The sequence below is a fragment of the Leptodactylus fuscus genome, chromosome 9 (assembly GCF_031893055.1).
Source record: "Leptodactylus fuscus isolate aLepFus1 chromosome 9, aLepFus1.hap2, whole genome shotgun sequence".
Classification (NCBI taxonomy): Eukaryota; Metazoa; Chordata; class Amphibia; order Anura; family Leptodactylidae; genus Leptodactylus; species Leptodactylus fuscus.
In genome coordinates, this window is record NC_134273.1 from 70,182,117 (window position 1) to 70,205,210 (window position 23,094).

At 44.9% G+C, this 23,094-nt stretch overlaps 1 protein-coding gene across 2 annotated transcripts in view; it reads left to right on the top strand.

The window, feature by feature from the left end:
- BTBD8 (BTB domain containing 8) overlaps positions 1 to 23,094 on the top strand; it is a 60,521-nt gene that overhangs the window by 23,468 nt on the left and 13,959 nt on the right. For both annotated transcript variants that reach the window (XM_075286534.1, XM_075286535.1), the window contains exons 10-14: positions 1,844 to 2,026; positions 10,597 to 10,734; positions 18,645 to 18,774; positions 19,917 to 19,978; positions 21,483 to 22,113. In XM_075286534.1, coding sequence (XP_075142635.1) covers positions 1,844 to 2,026; positions 10,597 to 10,734; positions 18,645 to 18,774; positions 19,917 to 19,978; positions 21,483 to 22,113 — 1,144 coding nt within the window. The remainder of the gene's footprint in view (positions 1 to 1,843; positions 2,027 to 10,596; positions 10,735 to 18,644; positions 18,775 to 19,916; positions 19,979 to 21,482; positions 22,114 to 23,094) is intronic.

Genomic DNA, 23,094 nt, shown 5'->3' on the forward strand with positions numbered 1-23,094 from the left:
AAGGCTATTCCGACATGGTAATTAGAAGAAATCTTGGTTTAGTGGTAGAATCCCTTTAAAGAATTGTCTAGTTCTCCTTTCCCTTTTTTCCCATTGTTTGGGCCCGTTGAGGGAACCGAACAACAGAGAGGTGAATTGCTAAAACAGCGGTAACATACGGAGTCCGACGAACCCTAATGTCTGCCGTTTTTATAACTGCAAAGAAAAATTTTGGCGAAGACTTTGTGAAAGTACTGTTGGATTGATTCAGGAGACCCCCGATCTATCTGTGGGTTGGGGTTGATATTTTGGGTTCTGTGGACAGACCCCCTTTATATACTGTATAAGAAAAATGCTGTATTGATCTCTAAATGAAGGCCGACATCTGCAAGGAGTGTGCATGTTCTCCCCATGTTTGCGTGGGTTTCCTCCAGGTACTCCAGTTTCCTCTCAATGACATACTGATAGTGAATTTAGATTGTGAGCCCTATGTGGGACAGTGACCACATTGTCTGTAAAACGCTGCGGAGTATGATGGCGCTATATTAAGCTAAATAAGTAAATAAACTGTAAATTGTTCATTAACCAGCAGCACAATAATCCTAGTCCTAGTAATCCTAGTCCTAGTCCAATGTGAAAATTTGTATGTTTGTTCCTCAATCACGCAAAAATGGCTGAACGGATTTGAATGAAATTCAGCACATAGATAGTTTGTAACCTTGATTAACACATAGGCTGCTTAATCCCGGTAACCTCACGACTGTTATGAATTTATGTTCACATACTATATTACACTGCTCTTATCTCAGCTTCTGAGAAAGCCAGGGCTGTTATCTCTCTGTGAAAACACACGCTGACACTCAGTGGATTGTGTATACACATTTGCATATTATCTGATCTGCTCCAGTGCTGACAAACTGACATAGGCAAACACCTTTCATCCAAATTGGCAATTTGCCAATTTTAACCATGCCTGGAAAAAGAAAATCTAATTTGTCGCAAACAATGAGAGCTATGAAGGAGCTAGAAGTCACAGAATTCTCCTCAAGCGGAGCTGAGGGTGGATCATCAACGCCAACAACACGCTCATTATTTGGCATCCCAGTGAGCTGCTGAAATGCCGGCACAATCACAGGCATGATGCCAGGAACTAGTTCAGCAGCAGAACAGCTTGAGAGCTACCGAAACGCTGGTGCAAGCGGATCATCAACATTAACAACACACTCATTATATGGCGTCCCAGTGAGCTGCTGAGATGCTGGAAGAATCACTGGCACATCGTGAGGAATGAGTTCAGCGGCAGGCCAGCTTGACAGCTGCCGAAACGCTGGAGCAGGCGGATCATTAACACCAACAACACGCTCATTATATGGTGTCCCAGTGAGCTGCTGAGATGCCGGAACAATCACAGGCACGGTGTGAGGAACAAGTTCAGCAGCAGGACAGCTTGAGAGCTGCTGAAAGAGCGGAGCAGGCAAACCATCAACATCAGCAATTTGCTGAATATAGGCGGATCATCGATGCCAACAACACACAGACGAAGTCGCGGGCAGAGGCTTGTATAGTAAATATAGTTATGAACGTGATGTGAGGTGGAGAGATTTACACTTTTTTTTTTTTTTCTTTTTTTTTTTTTTTCCTGTTGTCTGACACCGTGACATTTTAGTTTAAACAGCGATGGTCATGTTGTCAGCGCTGTGTTATAATGTCCCATGTCTGCACATGTCAGATTGACGTATCATTATGTGAGGAGCTTCTCCTTCCCAATTGTTAGTGCTATGAACAGAGCAGATGGTGCTGGGTGATGTCTTGTATATTGCTTGCACAATGCCTTTGGAGTGTCACAACATTCTTTGTTCTTCAGTCTTACAGGAATGCAGCTTTTCTGTTGATGGAAAGTGACAGACTGATCAGCAGTCTCCCAGGGGTGAAGTGGGCAGAAAGGGCACGGAATTTGGCATCTGAGTTACAAGAAGAATGTGTGAAATTTATGGTGGCAAACTTCTCCCAAATAATAAAAAGTGAAAGTTTTGCTCATTTGCTACAGGTAAAGCCCAAACAATTTATTTTTGAACTGATGTTTCACAATCCTCTGTATCATATAATGGAATGTGTTAGTTAATAATAATAATAATAATGTTTGTTACATGACTGATTTTTCACAAGTTACATGAAAGTGATTGTATATCCTTAGAGCAGAAGTTATTGTAGTCCCTTATGCACAGCTTCTTAAAGGGATCCTATCATTGGATACCGGTTGTTTTTTTTGTAACACGTAGGAATAACCTTAAGAAAGACTATTCTTCTCCTACCTTTAGCTGTCTTCTCCGCGCCGCTGTTCAGTAGAAATCCCAGTTTTACTCGGTATGCAAATGAGTTCTCTCGCAGCACTGGGGGTGGGCCCCAGCACTCAAACAGCACTGGGGGCGGGCCCCAGCTCTCAAACAGCACTGGGGACATCCCCAATGCTGCAAGAGAAATCTCCAGCGCCGTCTCTGTCTTTTTCTGGAACGGCCTCTCCCCGTGTCTTTTTCCATCGTGGGTTTCAATCTTCTAGGCCTTGGGCAGAGCTGACTGCGCATGCCCAGGCCACAAGAAAATGGCCACTTACTCAGTAAACTGTACAAGCGGCCATTTTCTTGTGGCCGCTTACACAACTTACTGAGTAAGTGGCCATTTTCTTGTGACAACTGGCATGCGCAGTCAGCTCTGCCCAAGGCCACAACATGGGGCCTCAGCCTTAAAGATGATCTTGCATCTCCCCTGTTTAAGTGAAGAAATTGTATTCCCTATAATACAATTCTGGAGGATATTTTCTCATAGTTCTGTGTTTTACTGTTCCTCTGTTATTCTTCCTAGAAATTTGATTAAATTGCCAACTGGGTGTTACAATTGACCCGGTGAAAATAGTGTTTTGCTAACATATTCTGGAATTGTTAGCACGGATTGGATATTTTGAATGTGTAGGGACGCTCCTCCACTTGTTAACGCCCTGTTGACAGTTCACCCATAAATTTTTTTGCAGAAGAACAGCACAACATAAAGTTATAAGAAAAGTTGATTCAGAATAGTTATATTATGGGGAATACAATTATTAACAATAACCAACATATGAAAAGTGACAGAACTAATAACACAGCTGGAATTTTTTTTTCTCTAGCCCCCACCGTTCCCGAGTAGAGATGAGCGAACAGTGTTCTATCGAACTCATGTTCGATCGGATATTAGGCTGTTCGGCATGTTCGAATCGAATCGAACACCGCGTGGTAAAGTGCGCCATTACTCGATTCCCCTCCCACCTTCCCTGGCGCCTTTTTTGCTCCAATAACAGCGCAGGGTAGGTGGGACAGGAACTACGACACCGGTGACGTTGAAAAAAGTAGGCAAAACCCATTGGCTGCCGAAAACATGTGACCTCTAATTTAAAAGAACAGCGACGCCCAGCTTCGCGTCATTCTGAGCTTGCAATTCACCGAGGACGGAGGTTTCCGTCCAGCTAGCTAGGGCTTAGATTCTGGGTAGGCAGGGACAGGCTAGGATAGGAAGGAGAAGACAACCAACAGCTCTTATAAGAGCTAAATTCCAGGGAGAAGCTTGTCAGTGTAACGTGGCACTGACGGGCTCAATCGCCGCAACCCAGCTTTCCCAGGATCCTGAATGGAATACACTGTCAGTGTATTCCCGTATACCCGATATATACCCTGATACCCGTTCCAACGGTGTGCCCCCCCACCTTCACCCCAGAAATACCCTGCAAGTCCCCTAGCAATAGAATTGGGGCTATATACACCCACAATTTTTACTACTGGTATACAGTGCCATTGTCTGACTGGGAATTCAAAGAATATATTGGGAATACAAATACCCTCATTTCTTGCTACTGCCATATAGTGCCAGTGTCTGACTGGGAATTCAAAGAATATATTGGGGTTACGTGCACCCACAATTTTTACTACTGGTATACAGTGCCATTGTCTGACTGGGAATTCAAAGAATATATTGGGGTTATAAATACCCTCATTTCTTGCTACTGCCATATAGTGCCAGTTTCTGACTGGTAATTCAAAGAATATATTGGGGTTACGTGCACCCACAATTTTTACTACTGGTATACAGTGCCATTGTCTGACTGGGAATTCAAAGAGTATATTGGGAATACAAATACCCTCATTTCTTGCTACTGCCATATAGTGCCAGTGTCTGACTGGTAATTCAAAGAATATATTGGGGTTACGTGCACCCACAATTTTTACTACTGGTATACAGTGCCATTGTCTGACTGGGAATTCAAAGAGTATATTGGGAATACAAATACCCTCATTTCTTGCTACTGCCATATAGTGCCAGTTTCTGACTGGTAATTCAAAGAATATATTGGGGTTACGTGCACCCACAATTTTTACTACTGGTATACAGTGCCATTGTCTGACTGGGAATTCAAAGAATATATTGGGGTTATAAATACCCTCATTTCTTGCTACTGCCATATAGTGCCAGTTTCTGACTGGTAATTCAAAGAATATATTGGGGTTACGTGCACCCACAATTTTTACTACTGGTATACAGTGCCATTGTCTGACTGGGAATTCAAAGAATATATTGGGGTTACGTGCACCCACAATTTTTACTACTGGTATACAGTGCCATTGTCTGACTGGGAATTCAAAGAATATATTGGGGTTACGTGCACCCACAATTTTTACTACTGGTATACAGTGCCAATTTCTAACTAGGAATTCAAAATGCGCAAGGCTCCCGGAAAGGGACGTGGACGAGGCCGTGGGCGAGGTCGGGGGAATGGTTCTGGGGAGCAAGGTAGCAGTGAAGCCACAGGGCGTCCCGTGCCTACTCCTGTGGGGCAGCAAGCATTGCGCCACTCCACAGTGCCAGGGTTGCTTGCCACATTAACTAAACTGCAGGGTACAAACCTTAGTAGGCCCGAGAACCAGGAACAGGTCTTGCAATGGCTGTCAGAGAACGCTTACAGCACATTGTCCAGCAGCCAGTCAGACTCTGCCTCCTCTCCTCCTATTACCCAACAGTCTTGTCTTCCTTCCTCCCAAAATTCCGAAGCTTTACAGAACAATAACCCAAACTGTCCCTGCTCCCCAGAGCTGTTCTCCGCTCCTTTCATTGTCCCTCAACCTGCCTCTCCACGTCACGATTCCACGAACCTAACAGAGGAGCATCTGTGTCCAGATGCTCAAACACTAGAGTCTCCTCCATCTCCGTTCGATTTGGTGGTGGATGACCAGCAACCCACCCTCATCGACGATGATGTGACGCAGTTGCCGTCAGGGCATCCAGTTGACCGGCGCATTGTGCGGGAGGAGGAGATGAGACAGGAGTTGGAAGAGGAAGTGGTGGATGATGAGGACACTGACCCGACCTGGACAGGGGGGATGTCAAGCGGGGAAAGTAGTGTGGATGTTGAGGCAGGTGCAGCACCAAAAAGGGTAGCTAGAGGCAGAGGCAGAGGTCAGCAGCTTAGGCGAAGCCAGGCCACACCCGGAATCTCCCAAGATGTTCCAGTTCGTACCCAGCCCCGAAAAACTCCCACCTCGAGGGCACGTTTCTCGAAGGTGTGGAGTTTTTTCAAGGAATGCGCCGAGGACAGATATAGTGTTGTCTGCACAATTTGCCTCTCGAAATTGATTAGGGGCTCTGAGAAGAGCAACCTGTCCACCACTTCAATGCGCCGTCATTTGGAATCCAAGCACTGGAATCAGTGGCAGGCAGCAACGGCAGGACAAAGGCCGCCTGCCGTTCACGCCACTGCCACTGCCTCTGCCACTGCCACTGCTGACTGTGCTGGCGATGCACTCCAGAGGACGAGCCAGGACACCACTTCATCTGCCTCCGCCACTTTGTTGACTTCTACCTCATCCTCCCCTGGTCCTGTCTTATCTCCTTCTCCTGCACCATCAAAGGCACCATCAGGCGTTTCTTTACAACAACCCACCATCTCTCAGACATTGGAGCGGCGGCAGAAATACACTGCTAACCACCCACACGCGCAAGCCTTGAACGCCAACATCGCTAAACTGCTGGCCCAGGAGATGTTGGCGTTCCGGCTTGTTGAAACTCCCGCCTTCCTGGACCTGATGGCAACTGCGGCACCTCGCTATGCCGTCCCTAGCCGTCACTACTTCTCCCGGTGTGCCGTCCCCGCCTTGCACCAGCACGTGTCACTCAACATCAGGCGGGCCCTTAGTTCCGCGCTTTGCACAAAGGTCCACTTGACCACCGACGCGTGGACAAGTGCATGCGGACAGGGACGCTACATTTCACTGACGGCACACTGGGTGAATGTAGTTGAGGCTGGGACTGCTTCCCAAACTGGCCCGGTGTACCTCGTCTCCCCGCCTAACATTCCTGGCAGGGACACGAGAAGAACACCCCCCTCCTCCTCCTCCTCTACCGCCTCCTCCTCCGCCACCGCCTCCTCCTCCGCCACCGCCTCCTCCTCCGCTGTTAGATTGACCCCAGCTACGAGTTGGAAACGTTGCAGCACTGGCGTTGGTAGACGTCAGCAGGCTGTGCTGAAGCTGATCAGCTTGGGGGACAGACAGCACACTGCCTCCGAGGTGAGGGATGCCCTCCTCGATGAGACGGCAATATGGTTTGAGCCGCTGCACCTGGGCCCAGGCATGGTCGTTTGTGATAACGGCCGGAACCTGGTAGCAGCTCTGGAGCTTGCCGGACTCCAACATGTTCCATGCCTGGCCCACGTCTTCAACCTAGTGGTGCAACGTTTCCTAAAGAGCTACCCCAATGTTCCAGAGCTACTGGTGAAAGTGCGGCGCATGTGCGCCCACTTTCGCAAGTCGACAGTAGCCGCTGCTAGCTTAAAATCTCTCCAGCAACGCCTGCATGTGCCACAACACCGGCTTTTGTGCGACGTCCCCACACGCTGGAACTCAACGTTTCAGATGTTGAATAGAGTGGTTGAGCAGCAGAGACCTTTGATGGAATACCAGCTACAAAACCCTAGGGTGCCACAAAGTCAGCTGCCTCAGTTTCACATCCATGAGTGGCCATGGATGAGAGACCTTTGTGACATCCTACGGGTCTTTGAGGAGTCCACAAGGAGGGTGAGCTCTGAGGATGCGATGGTGAGCCTTACAATCCCGCTCTTGTGTGTTCTGAGAGAATCCCTGATTGACATCAGGGATAACTCAGATCACACAGAGGAGTTAGGGATAGCATCCGATCCGTCACAGCTGGAGAGTAGGTCCACACATCTGTCCGCTTCACTGCGTTTAATGGAGGAGGAGGAGGAGGAGGAGGAGGAAGAAGAGTTGTCCGATGATGTGATGGTGATACAGGAGGCTTCCGGGCAACTTCGAATCGTCCCATTGTTGCAGCGCGGATGGGTAGACATGGAGGATGAGGAGGAAATGGAGATTGAACTTTCCGGTGGGGCCAGAGGAGTCATGCCAACTAACACTGTGGCAGACATGGCTGAGTTCATGTTGGGGTGCTTTACAACCGACAAGCGTATTGTCAAAATCATGGAGGACAACCAGTACTGGATCTTTGCTATCCTTGACCCCCGGTATAAAAACAACATCTCGTCTTTTATTCCGGTAGAGGGGAGGGCCAATCGCATCAATGCTTGCCACAGGCAATTGGTGCAGAATATGATGGAGATGTTTCCAGCATGTGACGTTGGCGGCAGGGAGGGCAGTTCCTCCAGTAGGCAACCAAGTTCTCACCGGTCCACACAAACGAGGGGCACACTGTCTAAGGTCTGGGACACCTTGATGGCACCCCCTCGCCAAAGTGCCGCCACGGAGGGTCCTAGTGTCACCAGGCGTGAGAAGTATAGGCGCATGTTGCGGGAATACCTTTCCGACCACAGCCCTGTCCTCTCCGACCCCTCTGCGCCCTACACGTATTGGGTGTCGAAGTTGGACCTGTGGCTTGAACTTGCCCTATATGCCTTGGAGGTGCTGTCCTGTCCTGCCGCCAGCGTCCTATCTGAGAGGGTGTTCAGTGCAGCCGGTGGCATCATCACTGACAAGCGCACCCGTCTGTCAGCTGAGAGTGCCGACCAGCTCACTTTGATAAAAATGAACCACCACTGGGTAGAGCCGTCATTTTTGTGCCCACCTGTGTAAAGCACCCCAACATGAAACTCCATGTCTGTACTCAACCTCTCCAATTCCTCCGCATCCTCATACTCATCCACCATAAGCGTTGCACAATTCTGCTAATACTAGGCTCCCTCCACCCTGATTTCCCCCAACTCTGCTGGTTAGAGGCTCCCTCCACCCTGATTTCCACCAACTCTGCTGGTTAGAGGCTCCCTCCACCATGAATTTGCCCAAACTGGGCTGTTTAGAGGCTCCCTCCACCATGAATTTGCCCAAACTGGGCTGTTTAGAGGCTCCCTCCACCATGAATTGGTCCAAACTGGGTTTTTTAGAGGCTCCCTCCACCATGAATTGGTCCAAACTGGGCTGGTTAGAGGCTCCCTCCACCATGAATTTGCCCAAACTCTGCTGGTTAGAGGCTCAATCCACCCTGATTTTCAAAACAAATGTTGGTGCCAACCTCAACTTACTACAAGGGCCAAATTCACTGCTGGTGACAAGCTCTCCTCACTGCAAGTGCCAAATACACATGTTTCAAGGTGTTTTCCTACTGTCAGAGAGGTGGTATTGAGTGTGTAAAGTGTGTAGTTGTTAGGCTGTGATGTTGGGGTAATAGAGGGTCTTTGGTGTGTTAGATGCCCCCAGGCATGCTTCCCCTGCTGTCCCAGTGTCATTCCAGAGGTGTTGGCATCATTTCCTGGGGTGTCATAGTGGACTTGGTGACCCTCCAGACACGGATTTGGGTTTCCCCCTTAACGAGTATCTGTTCCCCATAGACTATAATGGGGTTCGAAACCCGTTCGAACACACGAACATTGAGCGGCTGTTCGAATCGAATTTCGAACCTCGAACATTTTAGTGTTCGCTCATCTCTATTCCCGAGCAATCAATGCTGTTCATTTTGGTGCCTGATATAATATTTAGACTCTTATTTAGACTCCAGATTTTTTTTGTATGCAGAAGACCTTGAAATTTGGAACGTAGACATGGCAAGGGCTGCAAACCTATACAAATCACATAAAAGCCTATAGAAATCCTACACAAACCTATATAAACCTATACAAACATTGTTTTTGTTCAGATTTTGTATACCAGCATTGTGCTGGCAAAAATTCAACACACATAAATTTCCGTCATCTCTTAGGACAATTTGCTGTAATATTTTTTTCAGTCCTGATCACTTGAGCCCATATAAATAATTTATACGGGAACACAATGATCAAACCGATGTAGGTCTTGTTCTGGCTATAATAAGACGGATCATGATTTTTAGCCGTTTAGGCCTCTTTTATCACACACAGTTTTTCCAGTGTTTTTAAAGGGTAACTGAGTTGTCACGAAAAGTAGAAATAAGTGCAAGATCTTACTGGACAGTCTGATCTCTGACCGTGTAAGTCTTCATATGTGATGTCCTATCAGTTTTTCAGAAGCATCCTCACTGTTGGCCGTTTGCACAGTATTGTAAGCGGCCATTTTCTTGTGGCCTGTGGGCATGCGCAGTCTGCTCTGCCCACAGGCCCGAAGCCTAGAAGTTACAAGCCACCGCCGGAAGAAGAGGCTGAAGAGGACGCTCCTGAAGATGGAGGCGGCGCTGGAGAGAGTTCTCTCGCAGCAATGGGAATGCCCCCAGTGCTGCAAGAGAGCCAATTTGCATGCTGACAAGAACCGGGATTGTAGGCGAACGGCGGCACAGAGAAGACAACGAAAGGTAGGAGACGAATAGTCTTTCTTAAGGCTATTCCAACATGGTACCTAGAAAAAATAGTGTGTGACTGATAGGATCCCTTTAAATGCAGGGCAAATACATGCAGACATGCATCCCTGCAACAGGAAAAGAGTCATCTATGAGCACAGTCAGAAAAGCTGCTTGTTGTCTGTGACTAATATCCCATCTGTAATCATACAAGCATCCAGAAGTAGTTACAAGTACACAAAGACTTTTTTTTTTTTTCACATTGTAAGCTGTGAGATGTGCAAAATGTTCAGTTCACTGCACAGAGAGAGCAGTTTGCAGACATGTGTTGAGGCTGTGAGGAGGATCCGTCCCTCCTTTATCCATTCACTTTGTGAATGAACCCGTCCCTCCACTTACAGCAAAGTTGTCTTGCTTTTTATTGTGTCTATGGACGGGACTGCCCTAATAACAGGGAGTGAACTGCAAATTGTACCGCATTGTACTCTATGGGGGTCTATGGGTTTCCATGGATAACTTTTTTTTTTTTTTTTTATTTCAAAGCTTTATTGCAAATTTTTCAAAAAACAACGGACAATTTAAAAAAAAAAAAAAAAAAAGTAGGGCCAATAGGTGCCTGACAACATAGGGGACATAACAAGACAACACCGTGGGTAACTGTTTTATTAAGTGGATTAGGTTTCCATTTTAACCTAGCATAAGTTTCCATGACTAAATGTAGGGAGAGTTTTTTCTTGACACCATCTCCGTATTTTTTTTTTCTCCTCTCTCGCATTTCTGTCATGAGAAATAAATTAACCGCATTTCATCTCTTCTTCCATTTAGGCCCAGGGGATGAGCAGTCGACCATATCTTTTAGAACATGTTTTTAATGAAATTGAGAAAAACATTTCGTTTCAGAACTGCTCCTCTCTGTACATGGCATTGGATGACTTACTACATTTGGCAACAGAAAACGAAATGGCAAGTGTCACCACGCTCTTACTTTGCTGTATTTTAGCATAAAGCCGCCCAAACTTCCCCCTTGATGCAATACCTTTTAAGCATTACATGATACCATTATAGCATTTCTATGTGAGCCATTTATTCAGCCATCACTGACAATTACACAACAGCAATTAGAGTCCTCCCAGTGTGAAGATACAATGGTACAAGGCATCGGCTCACTTTGAATGCCCAGATTTGAGGCCACAAGATAACCAGCATGTTTAGAGTCTCATACCAGACAACATCTGTCTTGGCCGCTCCTCTGGTTATAAGTATAATGACATTTATGTTGCCAGAGATCAGTTCGGGACTCCAGTGGCTCCGGATACTTGTGTGTTGCACCTTTGAAGCTAAGGACAGTCCAGTGCTCTTCACTCTGCATGCACCATAGAGCAAGGTGCACTGTCCTCTGCTTCACCAGTGCAATGTGATGTGCCCAGAACCACTGGAGCTGAATCCAAGGCTCATTTTTGGCAAGTTACAGTATATCATTACCTACACTTATCTCCTATCCACAACAATCAGGAAAACAGGGGCCCAGAAGTCCTGCTGAAGCATCAGTGCACTTGTGTGGCCGGCTCTCCATCCACATTTATGGGGCTGTCAGGACTATAGTCTCCAGCAGTCCCATATAGGTTAAAGCAATGCTGGTTACACCATTGCAATTGTGCTTTATCCATAGAACTTTCAGGCCCATGTTCTCGTGAATGCTAGGAGTGCCACTGGTCGGTCCACCAACAACCTGACCTTTTATCCTCTCTCCTGTGGATAAGGGATAGGTGTCTATAATGGTACGATCCTTTTAAATGTCATAAAACTTAATAGAAGCACAACCAAAACTGTTATAGGCCGGTGTGAGAGCCTAACGCTAAGCTTGTGGTTTAGTGGCCCCAGTCCTCGTGGCTGGTTACTCTGTCTTCTTTAAAAGCATTTGTGTCACTGCTCTCTAACTCAGTTCTTATCCATACGTCTACATGATCCACATGATGTCTATGATCTCAACCACATCGTACTCTATAATGCCATTCATGTACCGGTTGTGGATCAGTAGGCACATGCACCGCACTATAGTGGACAGCGCCGCACCTCTCATGAGGCGACCTGAAGTGACTGCTTCAGGCGGCACTATGCCGGGGCCCCGGAGGGGGCGGCATTTTTACTGACCTAAGCCAGTCCAGGACAAGCTGTCTTGGACTGGCTTAGCGTCACCATCTCGCCAGCCTGACAGGGGAAGCGAGCGGTTGTTTGGAGCGGCCCTGTGGACGCAGCGCCTATTACCTATTACAGCGCTGCTCCAGCGGCCGCCCCTTACGCTTTGCAGAGAGCAGTTCCTCTCCCTGCCTGCTCTCTGCATACTAACGCCACCCCGTCCGCTCCGCCCAGCCCCCTCCTCTTCACACGCCGGGTGACGTGGCCACGTAATCAGGCCCGCAACCGACGTGTGCCTGCGTCCTACGTGGGGGGTGGGGGGTCGCTCTGAAGACCGGACAGAGGACCTGACCATGAAGAACAGGGATCTGCAGGTAAACGGACACCGGTGGGGGGGTTAATCACTACACAGCATGGGGTCCAAAAATTGAAACAATTTTGGGATTGGGGGGACGGTTTTCTGTTGTCCGCCTCAGGCGGCAAAAAGGCTAGGTTCACCCCTGATAGTGGATGATAAGGCTGAGATTATGGACAGCTCATGGATCAATAGCCGCAGGCAAAAGATTTGAGTCTGTCGTGACACTGGTTCTATCTGCAAATATCGGGTCATATTTTAGGGTCCAGGGCTGGGCAGCATTTTGTGTTGACCTCTATTGCTCCTGGGGCGGGAGCTATATCCCAGGTGCCCTGGAATTTGTATATGATTGTTTCCTATGGATTTATACCTGGTTTAAGGTCGGCAGCAGTGCGTGGGCAGCCGTGGTCATCTCTCTTCAGTCTCTTCTAGTTGTGCTGGTGTCTTTGATCATTGAATCATAGTATTCTTTGATAGAAGCTTCTAATAGGAATCTCTTTGTGCTACCAGGTAAGCAGACACTGTGGGAGTGATGAAGTTGATCAAGCAGTATTGTATACTGGAAACTAGGCCCCAGAGAAGAATTGGCTATGTCATGGGAGGACGATCACATTGAATAAGGACTGGATATGAGCCAGCTCTTATAATGCATCAGCTTCTTTTTTTATGAAATAAACAATACAATCCAGGCTCCAAAAAATAATCATTCCAAGTAACGTGGACCTGTTTGGTATGTAACATGACCTCCTTCCAACCTTAGGGGAACACTAAACACAGAAATTGTGCAAAAAATTGTATATTCCAGTAGTTCCTCCTTCCCTTGGCTCTGTTACTGTTACACAGTCCAGTGACATTAACGTGACCACCTGTCAAAATCCAGAATAACCCCCTTTGGCAGAGCGGACCGCTGCGAGACGTGCAGGAAGAGAGGGGATGTTGTGATGATGTTCACTGGGATGTTGAGCCATGCCGACTCCAGTGCCGTGGCCAGCTGTGCTAGGTTACGCAGTTGAGCATCCATGACGTGAACAATCCGTTCGAGATGGTCTGACAGATTCTCGATTGGGTTTAAGTCCGGGGAATTTGCTGGCCAAGGGAGTACGGTAAACTCATCCTGGTGCTCTTCAAACCACATACGTACACTGCGAGCTTTATGACATGTCGCATTGTCCTGCTGGTAGATGCCATCATCCTGAGGAAAAACAATTCACATGTAGGGGTAAACATGGTCCGCAAGGATAGATGCATCCATCGTGCCTTCCACAATGATGAGTGCACCCAGATAGCTGATGACACGTGACTTCTGCGATTGGTTATTTAACGTTGATGTCAAAAGTAGGCGGCGGTCACATTAATAGGACTGGACTGTGTATAACTCAGCAGTATATAAATAAATGATCTGTGTCCCAGGAGCTCAGCCATGTCCTCCTTCTTCTCATAGTCTGTAAGACAACTGGCTGTAGCCTCCCTGCTATACTTAGTTTGCAGTACTGTCCCCCTCAGTCAACCACCACCATCGTGTGGTCCACCACCATCAAATACTGATGACCTAGATAGGGTGTCAGCATGAAACATGCATTTGGGGCTGGAAAGATAAGATAAGACAATCCTTTAATAGTCCCACATTGGAGAGATTTCAGCCCTTTAACTACAGGACAAGGCATAGATGTCTGATTGATTGGGGTCCCCCCCCCCCTTACTATGAGAATGTGGTTCCTTCTACTCTGTAGAAATGGAGTGGCATATTCACACATGTGCACTTCAGCTCCTTTTATCTCTGTGTCCACCGGAGAGAATTTGGCTATCCTTGGCAGACCCATATAATTGAAAGGAGTGCAGCCAAAGTTGTGTAGTCAGGGCCAGTTTTGGGTGAAGGTCCAAAACAAAATAATTATTAAATCTATCATTATTGCTATTATCGGATGTCACCTTAGGGTCTTATTTAGACTTGTGTCAGGGGCAGCTTTTGGCTTTTTCCAGAACATGGGCTGTTTATGAAGGAGAACGAGTTGGACCGAGGTTTAACATTTTCATTGCTGCTGTTTCTCCATATTGAATCCATAACCGAGCAGGATGCATTTTCAAAAATCTGCAATATTCCTATTTTACCACATTTGGTTGATTTGCAGATCATCCAAAAAAAATGCTAAAAAAAGACAGTAGTGCACACATTGCACAACAGGTATAATGTCTACCAATTGTATGTGTTCTCAAGAAAATCTACAGTCCATGTTGTGGTTTTTTACTCTTCAATGAATTCATGTGTGTTAGGTCATTGTTATACATCTCATTGATCATGGAACAGTGTCGCCTGTCATGAAATGGTTAATGCTGCATTATACATCTCGGTATAGCTGTGTTCACCTGTAGTGTAGTAATGGTTTATTGGCTATTTTCCTCCTGGAGATGTGTAGGGAATGTGCAGTTTTATGGATCAGTGACAACCAATCAGGTGTGTGCAGTACGGGAGGTGGACGCCGCTCTCCTTACTACGGCACAGCCATACGTGAAGTGTATGGAGCCTCTACACTACTACATAAAGCACTGGAGGAATACTATGTGTGTGGTGTTATATAATACACAATATCGGAGCAGATTTAATAGGTTGTCCCATTTTACTCGCTTCTCAGCCTTAATCTCGCATTATACTGCTCCCAGGCTTTGCTCTTCGTTTTTGTATAGTGACTGCATGGCCATTCATTGTACAGAATAGACTGCAATGCAGGAAAATTAGACAAGGCGCAAACACAGAGACGGGGCTTAGACATCAGACCCATTCATAATCCTGTGATCCTTGTAAGACTATTATTATTATTTCATATGAATCGCACAATGTTCTAGTGACTAAATATCTCAGCACATGTTGTAATATTCCAGCTGTCTACAGTGATCATGAATGTCAAAGATACATTGTCAAACCTCAGTAAGCATTATGTAGAATAATGTTATTTCTTTATTATTATTATTATTATTATTATTATTATTATTATTACTATTATTACATTTTCTAATAATACTAATCTTCATATGAGACCAGTATATCGCATAGCACTTTATAGTTCAGGGAATATATGTATAAAGACATTACTGAATAACAATACAATCACTAGGAATGAGATCTTGGTTGGAAGAGTTTACAATTAAAGGGATTCTATCATTAGAAACCCTTTTTACAATAAATACATGTAGGAATAGCCTTGAGATAGGCTATTCTTCTCTTACCTTTATTAGTCTGATCCGCGCCACCGTTCCTGAGGAATTACTTCTTTCTTCCATATGTAAGTGAGTTCTCTCGCAGCACTGGGGGCGTTCCGCTGCACTCAAACAGCACTGGGGGCGTCCCCAGTGCTGTTTGAAAACTTTCTCTCACCGCCTCCGCCGCCTTCTCTCCCGCTTCTCTTTTCTGGGTCCAAAAGTGCCAACTGCGCTTGTCCGTCGGCCATTTTCCTGTGGATGAAAGAGAGAGGCCACAGGAAAATAGCCGACGGGCAAGTGCAGTCGGCGCTTTTGGACCTAGAGAAGAGGAGCGTGAGAGAAGAAGACAGAGGCGTCACTGGAAAGTTTTCAAGCAGCACTGGGAACGCCCCCAGTGCTGCAAGAAAACTCATTTACATAAGGAAGAAAAAAGAAATTCCTCAGGAGCTGCGGCGCGGATCAGAGTAATAAAGGTATATTTATTGTAAAAAGGGTTTCTAATGATAGAATTCCTTTAAAGGGAGACGGTCAGCAAGAAAATCTGTATCAAACTAATGATTGTACCTTGTAGGGTGGCTTCTACACTTTCCGAAGAGGTCTGTCTTCTTTTGTATTGCTGCTCCATGTCCTTGAAAATTAATGTTTTATGCTTGGTAGCAGTAAGGGACCATTAAATGGAGTGGAGAATGAAGCCCCAACAGGAGGAGAGAGAGCTTCTTTTTTTTATATTATTATTATTATTATTATTATTATTATTATTATTATTATTCAAATTAAATAAATTTAATAATAATAAAGTTGATTTTCATGAGAATGCAACTGCAAAGCAGAAAATCAGAGTAGAAGTCGCCCCACAAGGTACTGCCATTTAGTCCGATTTTCCTGCTAACAAATTCGCTTTAAAGGGGTATTCCATGAATAGCAAGTGATCCCTAATCTACTGGATAGGGGATAACTGTTGGATTGGCAGGGGTCCCACTGTTGGGAGATCCAGCAAGTAGCCGCATGCATGTGCAACCATTGCTGTACTGACACCGGATTTGGGTTCCCATGATCAGTGCAGATCCCAATTGTGATCTAGTAGTTTTCCCCTTTCAAACAAGAGGACTAAGGACCCTGCCTACAAGAGCTTACAATCTTTGAGGAAATAGCAGAAATAAGGACCGTGTACGGATTCCTGGGTGTTTATTTTCATGCACAGGATCAGGTTCTCAATATCTAGAGCTATCGATATAAGCAGATGTGACTGCCTGTAGAAGAGCCGCTCTGCTCGTATTCAAGTAATAGGAGAATAACTGCAGCCCCATCCACCATATAGTGGTGGCACTGGGGTACTACAGCTCTCTGCCTATTATAGGGGGTATTTACATCAAGGTTTTTTTTTAAATCCATGTAGCAGATCCTTTTAGGGGCCATTATCATCACATTTTGATCATTGGTTTAATTGATCAGTCTTACAGATTCCAAAAACTGACGCTAAAAACAGATGGAAACCAGTGTTTAATAAAGACAGGTCAGTTTCTGTAGGATCAGATCATGTTGTTGAAATGCAAAAAAAAAAGTCTGCCCATGTACAGAATGATTGTTTTTTTTTTTTTGTCACCAAAAATGTAGTATACAATACTTTTGTGTCTGTTCTAGAAAAATTAACAAAAGTAAATTTTTCCCCCACATAACTCTCTTGACGAATCTTTTTGCATATGTGTGCATAAGGGCCCCTTCACGCGGCGTAAGCGCGCTGCTCATTTAGACACGTACACGCGAGCGCTTCCAAACACATCCCATTCACTTCCATGGGAGTGCGCGTAAAGCCGGCTTTACGCGCGCTCCCATTGAAGTGAATGGGATGTGTTTGGAAGCGCTCGCGTGTACGTGTCTAAATGAGCAGCGCGCTTACGCCATGTGAAGGGGCCCTAGTTGTTTTTTTTGTTTTGTTTTTGCATCCATTAAACAGATTTTTTAAAAAATTTTAAAGAAACCCTTGATGTGAATGCAATCTAACTGGAATAGAGCTCCTTCAGACAGGTGAATCAGCTGATCAGTTTGGGGTCTGGGTGCCAGTATAGAACGTCTGAGGGCTATAAATCCACTGTAAGCCAAACTATAGTACATTCCATATTTTACACTGTCAGATAAACTGCTGTCATGAGCGTTGATCAATGATTTTGGAAGTCGATCAGCTCTCCTTTACTTCCATATGACTATGATTGACAGTGAGTCCTGTTGGCTGTTCCCCCTACTACACATTTACGCCACGGTATGTGCTGACATCATTTTTAAACACCTATAAAAGATGGGATCTGTGACAAACCTTTCATGGTTGCGCATGTTTACATTGAGCGATGATCATGGACCGTCCTTCAGGAGATCATCTCTCTGCGTGTAAAAGGCATCATAACCTTCAGGGAAATCGTATCTGTCTAAATGTAATCATCCTAAAAATGACATTAATTTAGCGCTTTCCCTTTAAATAGCATGCAGCACAAGCGATGCCGTCTCCGCAGAGCCCGGGTAAACACTCCTGTAATTAACCTCTTCCATGCTGGGAGCCAGTGCAGTAAGTGGCAGGGCTGCCCAGAGGCTCACGTAGTAAAGAGATTAAGGGATTTATCAAATTCAATTAGAACAAGACATCGGGACTGCATTGTGCGCCCTGTATCAGCGCATGCAACCAAGTAAGCTGCGCCGTGTTATATTCTTACTAAATTCTTATTTTTATTTATTTTTAATTTGACACATTTTGCAATTATTTTTGCAAACCTATTTAAGGCAAGCTCCACGTAATGGTTAGTACAAATATGTAGCGAAGGCGTCGTAGGTGGAAAAAAAAAAAAAAAAATCCGCCGTATCATACACGAAACAAACAAGTGTTGAATGTTTAATCACATTCAGTATTGCTCCCGGGAGTGTTTGACTTTGCAGTCAGCTGGCAGAGAGATCCCAATGAAGAAATGAGCATGTTTGTTTAAGATGGCGTTTCCTCCGTCTGTCACATTCACACTGGTTTCTAATCTAATGCAGCAGGATGGAGAGCCATTGGTAAGGCGGTAGGCAGTCCAGTCCAAGTGATGACATCACTGACATTGCTTAGGGAGTCAGTAGATTCGGCGAGAGCGAGAGGAATATAATGACTGGTTGCCATAGAAATGTGCCTGTGAACAGCTGCTGATTTGTTACTTGAACATAGGTTTTTACGTGCAAGATCCAGGCTCTGCGTGATAAGCTGTGGAGCTTCCTGGTCCAGTCTTTTTATGCTGTACGGCACACAGAAGGCTGGAAATTGATGCGGCCGAGTGATCAGGACAAAATACAAGCAGGTAGGTGGATTTGCATCCTCACGTATCCGCACCCTACATTACAGCTGTATGTAAATATTAATATTCCTTTTTTTATCATCGGAATAACATTTGCATAAAATACATCCCTGGTCTAATTCTGCCGGAGCAAATCCTGCACAATGAAGGACGTCTTGTATAATTATCTGTCCCCTGATCAAAGTGATCCATAGAAGCCGCATCGCGTCTGCTCGGCCCTTTGTAGATGAACGTTATAGGTTGCGTTTTTTGGGTTGTTTTTTTTTTCGGCATGTAGAAGTCTCACCTTTCTCACCAGCAGCGATATGAAGCGTCAGCAAATCTGACCCTGCGTGTATTGATGCTGACCAAGTGTCAAAAACATGAATGAGAATTTTCGACATGCCGACGATACGGGCTCTTTCACGAGAGATCTGTGTATGTGTGTGTGTGTGTGTATGTGTATATATATATATATATATATATATATATATATATATATATATATACACACACATAGATCTATATCTATCCATATATATATATATATATATATATCTGTCTATCTATAGATATATGGAGATATATAGATATATATATAGAGAGATAGATACATTTTGTAATATTGTTGCTCTCTGCATAATTTTTTAATATCACATAATATAAAAAACCCACAATATGTTGTCCTAGAATAACACACAGCCCAGAGTAACTGCAGAGAATCATCAGAAATCCGCATGGCAAGTTCATGTATAATGCAGGCAGCACATATTATCTTTGTGCATGCTTTATGGAATTGGGTTATAATTGCTTCATCCATCAGCGTTCCCATGTTCTCACTTCCGTTCTTCTCTATGGATTTCCCAGAAGAAATCTTAGCAGCTAATCCAGTATAGTAAGAAGCCACTCATGTGCCTTTACTGCGGTATAGACTGCTGCTGTGTCAGACGCCTTCATCACTGAGGTGAATCGCTTGCAGCGTGGTATTGTGTATCAGGGAAAAAAAAAATGGTGCATGATTTCCCAGAAGCTCCTGGCTCCCCTCCACTAATATGTTTTCACTGGGTTTTTGTGTAAATGCATCCCTTTGCCTATACGTAGCTAAGCCGGTGTCTGCGCGCCCGGGTATCAGCCTTTAGTAACCGTCTCTTTCCTTTGCATTCTAGTTGCCTTTGACAAAGGGGATGATAGAAGACTTGCAAAAAAACCCACGTTCACAAGCTCCCAGGTATGACAAAATTTGTTTGCATGCAGGGGCGGGTGGAATAATGTGGTGTGTACAAACAATAGGGTGGCAAATGTAGGTCAAAAATCCAGAAAATTGTACCAAAAGTAGGCTTGGAGGTATACGGTTTCCCAGAATTATATACAGGTGTCTTGCACGGTGTGACTGCAGTGGCTTTGCATGCATGTGTAATACAAAATGAGCATGTCCTTAGCTGCAGTAATGTTCCTGATGGTCAAAGCATGGTATCGTGCAGGTATATTAATATGGTATGTATGTAGTGTACGGTATATGAGGATCAGCCGTCCTGTTGCAATGTCTCCACTGAGTATAGTGTCCCTGGCTAAAAAAAAAATGATTGACTTCACGGTCAGGGACCGAGCCATGATAATAGTTGTGTTTCTGGCCGGGGGCCTTAAAGCCGTCTCGTTGCTAGGACAAGCAATAATGACTTCATGTCTTAATATCTATATATAGTGCAGCACGTTCTTGTAGTCTCTGTGAGAATGGATGTCTTTGTGTGTAGACAGGATAGTTCTAAAGCCTCGTCAGTGACTACCTAATACGTTAGACGTTTGGATCATGATATCAAATAATTTAGAATAGTTGTGGGTTTATTTCTTTCTTTTTTTTTTTTTTTTAGACAGCTCTGAGATTTTGGAACAAACCCAGCTTTAAATCTGCATGTGGTAGAGCCGAATTTTGCTGTAGATTTTACCATTTGCATTCCAACTTAATGGGCTTTTGCAGATCCAGGAGAAGATCTAAAATCTGGACAGATATTTTTCTTCCATATGGAAATGGGATTTGGGAAAGGCTTATTTGTCAGCGCTGTGATTTTTCTGATCTGTTTATAGGGCCACCACGGCCTAAAAAATTTTTGTACTTAAATCGTAATCTTTATAGGGGTAGTTCAACCTTAAGAAGTTATCCTCTAGCCTTAGGATAGGGGGAAATAACTTGCAGATTGGGAAGGGGGGGGTCTGACTGCTGGAGAACGGAGAGTTTTGTTACCCATTTTGAATGAGTTGGGACGCACGCATGGAAAATTTGGGTATTGTGGGTGTAATGATGTAGTGGGAATTACAAGGGTTTAAAAACTGGCCTTAAAGGGGTTGTCTGGCCAGTAGAAATTTTTTTGCCGAAGATCAGAATGCTTTAAAAAAAATATATAAAGTAATCGTCTCCTATCTCTCGCCACTTCTATTATTATAACTTTTCCCAGGTCCCTGAAAGTCTCTATACTTGCTGGTCACGTTATACGCAATGGCTGAATAGTCGCTTTTCCTTGGCCAAAAAGGAGCCAGAAAGTGGATATCCCCTTTAAGCTAATTGTAGACATTGCAATTTTCTCTCCTGATTTGACAACTGGCCCGAGAATCTTGATGCCATCTAAGCGGACACAGTTGGAGTCGGTGGGATGTCTGGTTGACCCCACGTATAAATGTGACCTCTTTCTGTTTAGGAAATAATCCCCGGTTGTTTATTGATGTCTTCTTCATTACAGCAAAACCGAACTAAAAGCGTGAAGTCGGGAGAATCTCAGACGACTGAGAATAAGAGATTGTCGGACAGTGTTTTGCTCAAGCACAGGAAGATGAAATCTGATTCTTTAGGCGCTTCTGGGCATACGACTCACCTAACTAGGAGTTCTTCCGGAAAAGGAAAAGAGGATGACGTAAAAGGAAAGGATATAAAGAAAGTTGTGACTAAAGGAGCTAAAGACGTAAAACCTACTGAAAAAGCAGCTACGGCCAAACCAAAAACCAGTCTAAAAACCAAATCGGAAAATCACGACCAGTCAAAGATTGAAAGCTGTGCTTCCAAAGGTGATGCTGCCGCCACGCCAAAACCAACGACTTCTATACGGATGGGAACTAGGCCCAAAGTGACAAATGGAAGTTCCAACCCACCAACTAAAGTTAAGTCACTGAAGAAGTCTGACAAGGATCCAGCTTCACCGGTGAAAGGTTCTTTGCAAAGTGTCAAGTCTATAAACTGCAATGGAGAACTTCCCAACTCAAGCTCCTCTTCAGGGGAACATGGAGCTGAGGAGCAACCACATTCTGCAACAAGTTCTCCTCCAGTCAGTAAAACCTTGAAAAGCAGTATTGATGGTCCAAAAGATCCAGCTGTAGGTGAGTATATACTGGATGTACTATGTGATGTTTCCTCAAAATATATTATATACATGGACAAGCTGTTGTGTCTGTCCATGCAAAGACAGAATGGCGGCTAGGGGTTTCTCTTTTGACGATCCCTACTTCGAAATGTCCCTTGACATTAATTGGGTTGCACCAACGTTAGAAGTTATCCACTGCCCCCATTGGAGTTCCCCGAGCACTACAAGACCAGGTGTCTGGTTCCTCCGTCCTCATGGAGTGACAGACAGACCGAGTATTCTCTCTGCTGGTCCATTTATTTTCTATGGAGATGCTGGAGATAGTAGAGCTGTGTACTAGATGTTCTCCAACACCCCCATAGGTAAGGAATGGAGCGTGTGCCCTGCTGGTCCACCAGGAAGGAGAGTTGTATCCCTGCTCTCAGGATTGGTGGGGTCTGGGTGTTTGGGCCTCCAGTCAGTCATGATGTTATCCCCTACCCTATCTATAGCGGATAACGTCTAAAGTTAAAGGGCTTGTCTAAAGTACAAATCCTTTTAAGCTGATCATATGAAAGTCTTAAGTGCCACTAAAGGGGAAATGAAGCTTTACACAATGCCCGATCAAATCTATGGGGTGGTTTTTTTTTTTTTTTTTTAAAGAAGGGATAAGGCACTCTTTAAAACTATTCAGAGTCCTGAATAAATTGCCTCTCTTTTTATTAAAGGGGGTTGTCCAAGCAAAAATAACATTTAAAACAAGCTCGAATGGGATAAAAATAAACTCTACTGGTCTCTACGTCTTGGTCCTGTCCAATCGCTGACTTCAGTGGTGTCCCACCTCAGGGTAGCGTCTGCTGTGTGTCAAGCTGGGACCAGCAAGTAGAGACCAGCGAGGAGCCAGTAAACATTGGAATGGGAGTGACTTAGGGTTACAGCACCTCTTTGTACACTGTCTACCAATAAGTATATGGCCACCTGTGGTAGAAGAGAAAAACCACATTTCTTCCTATACAAT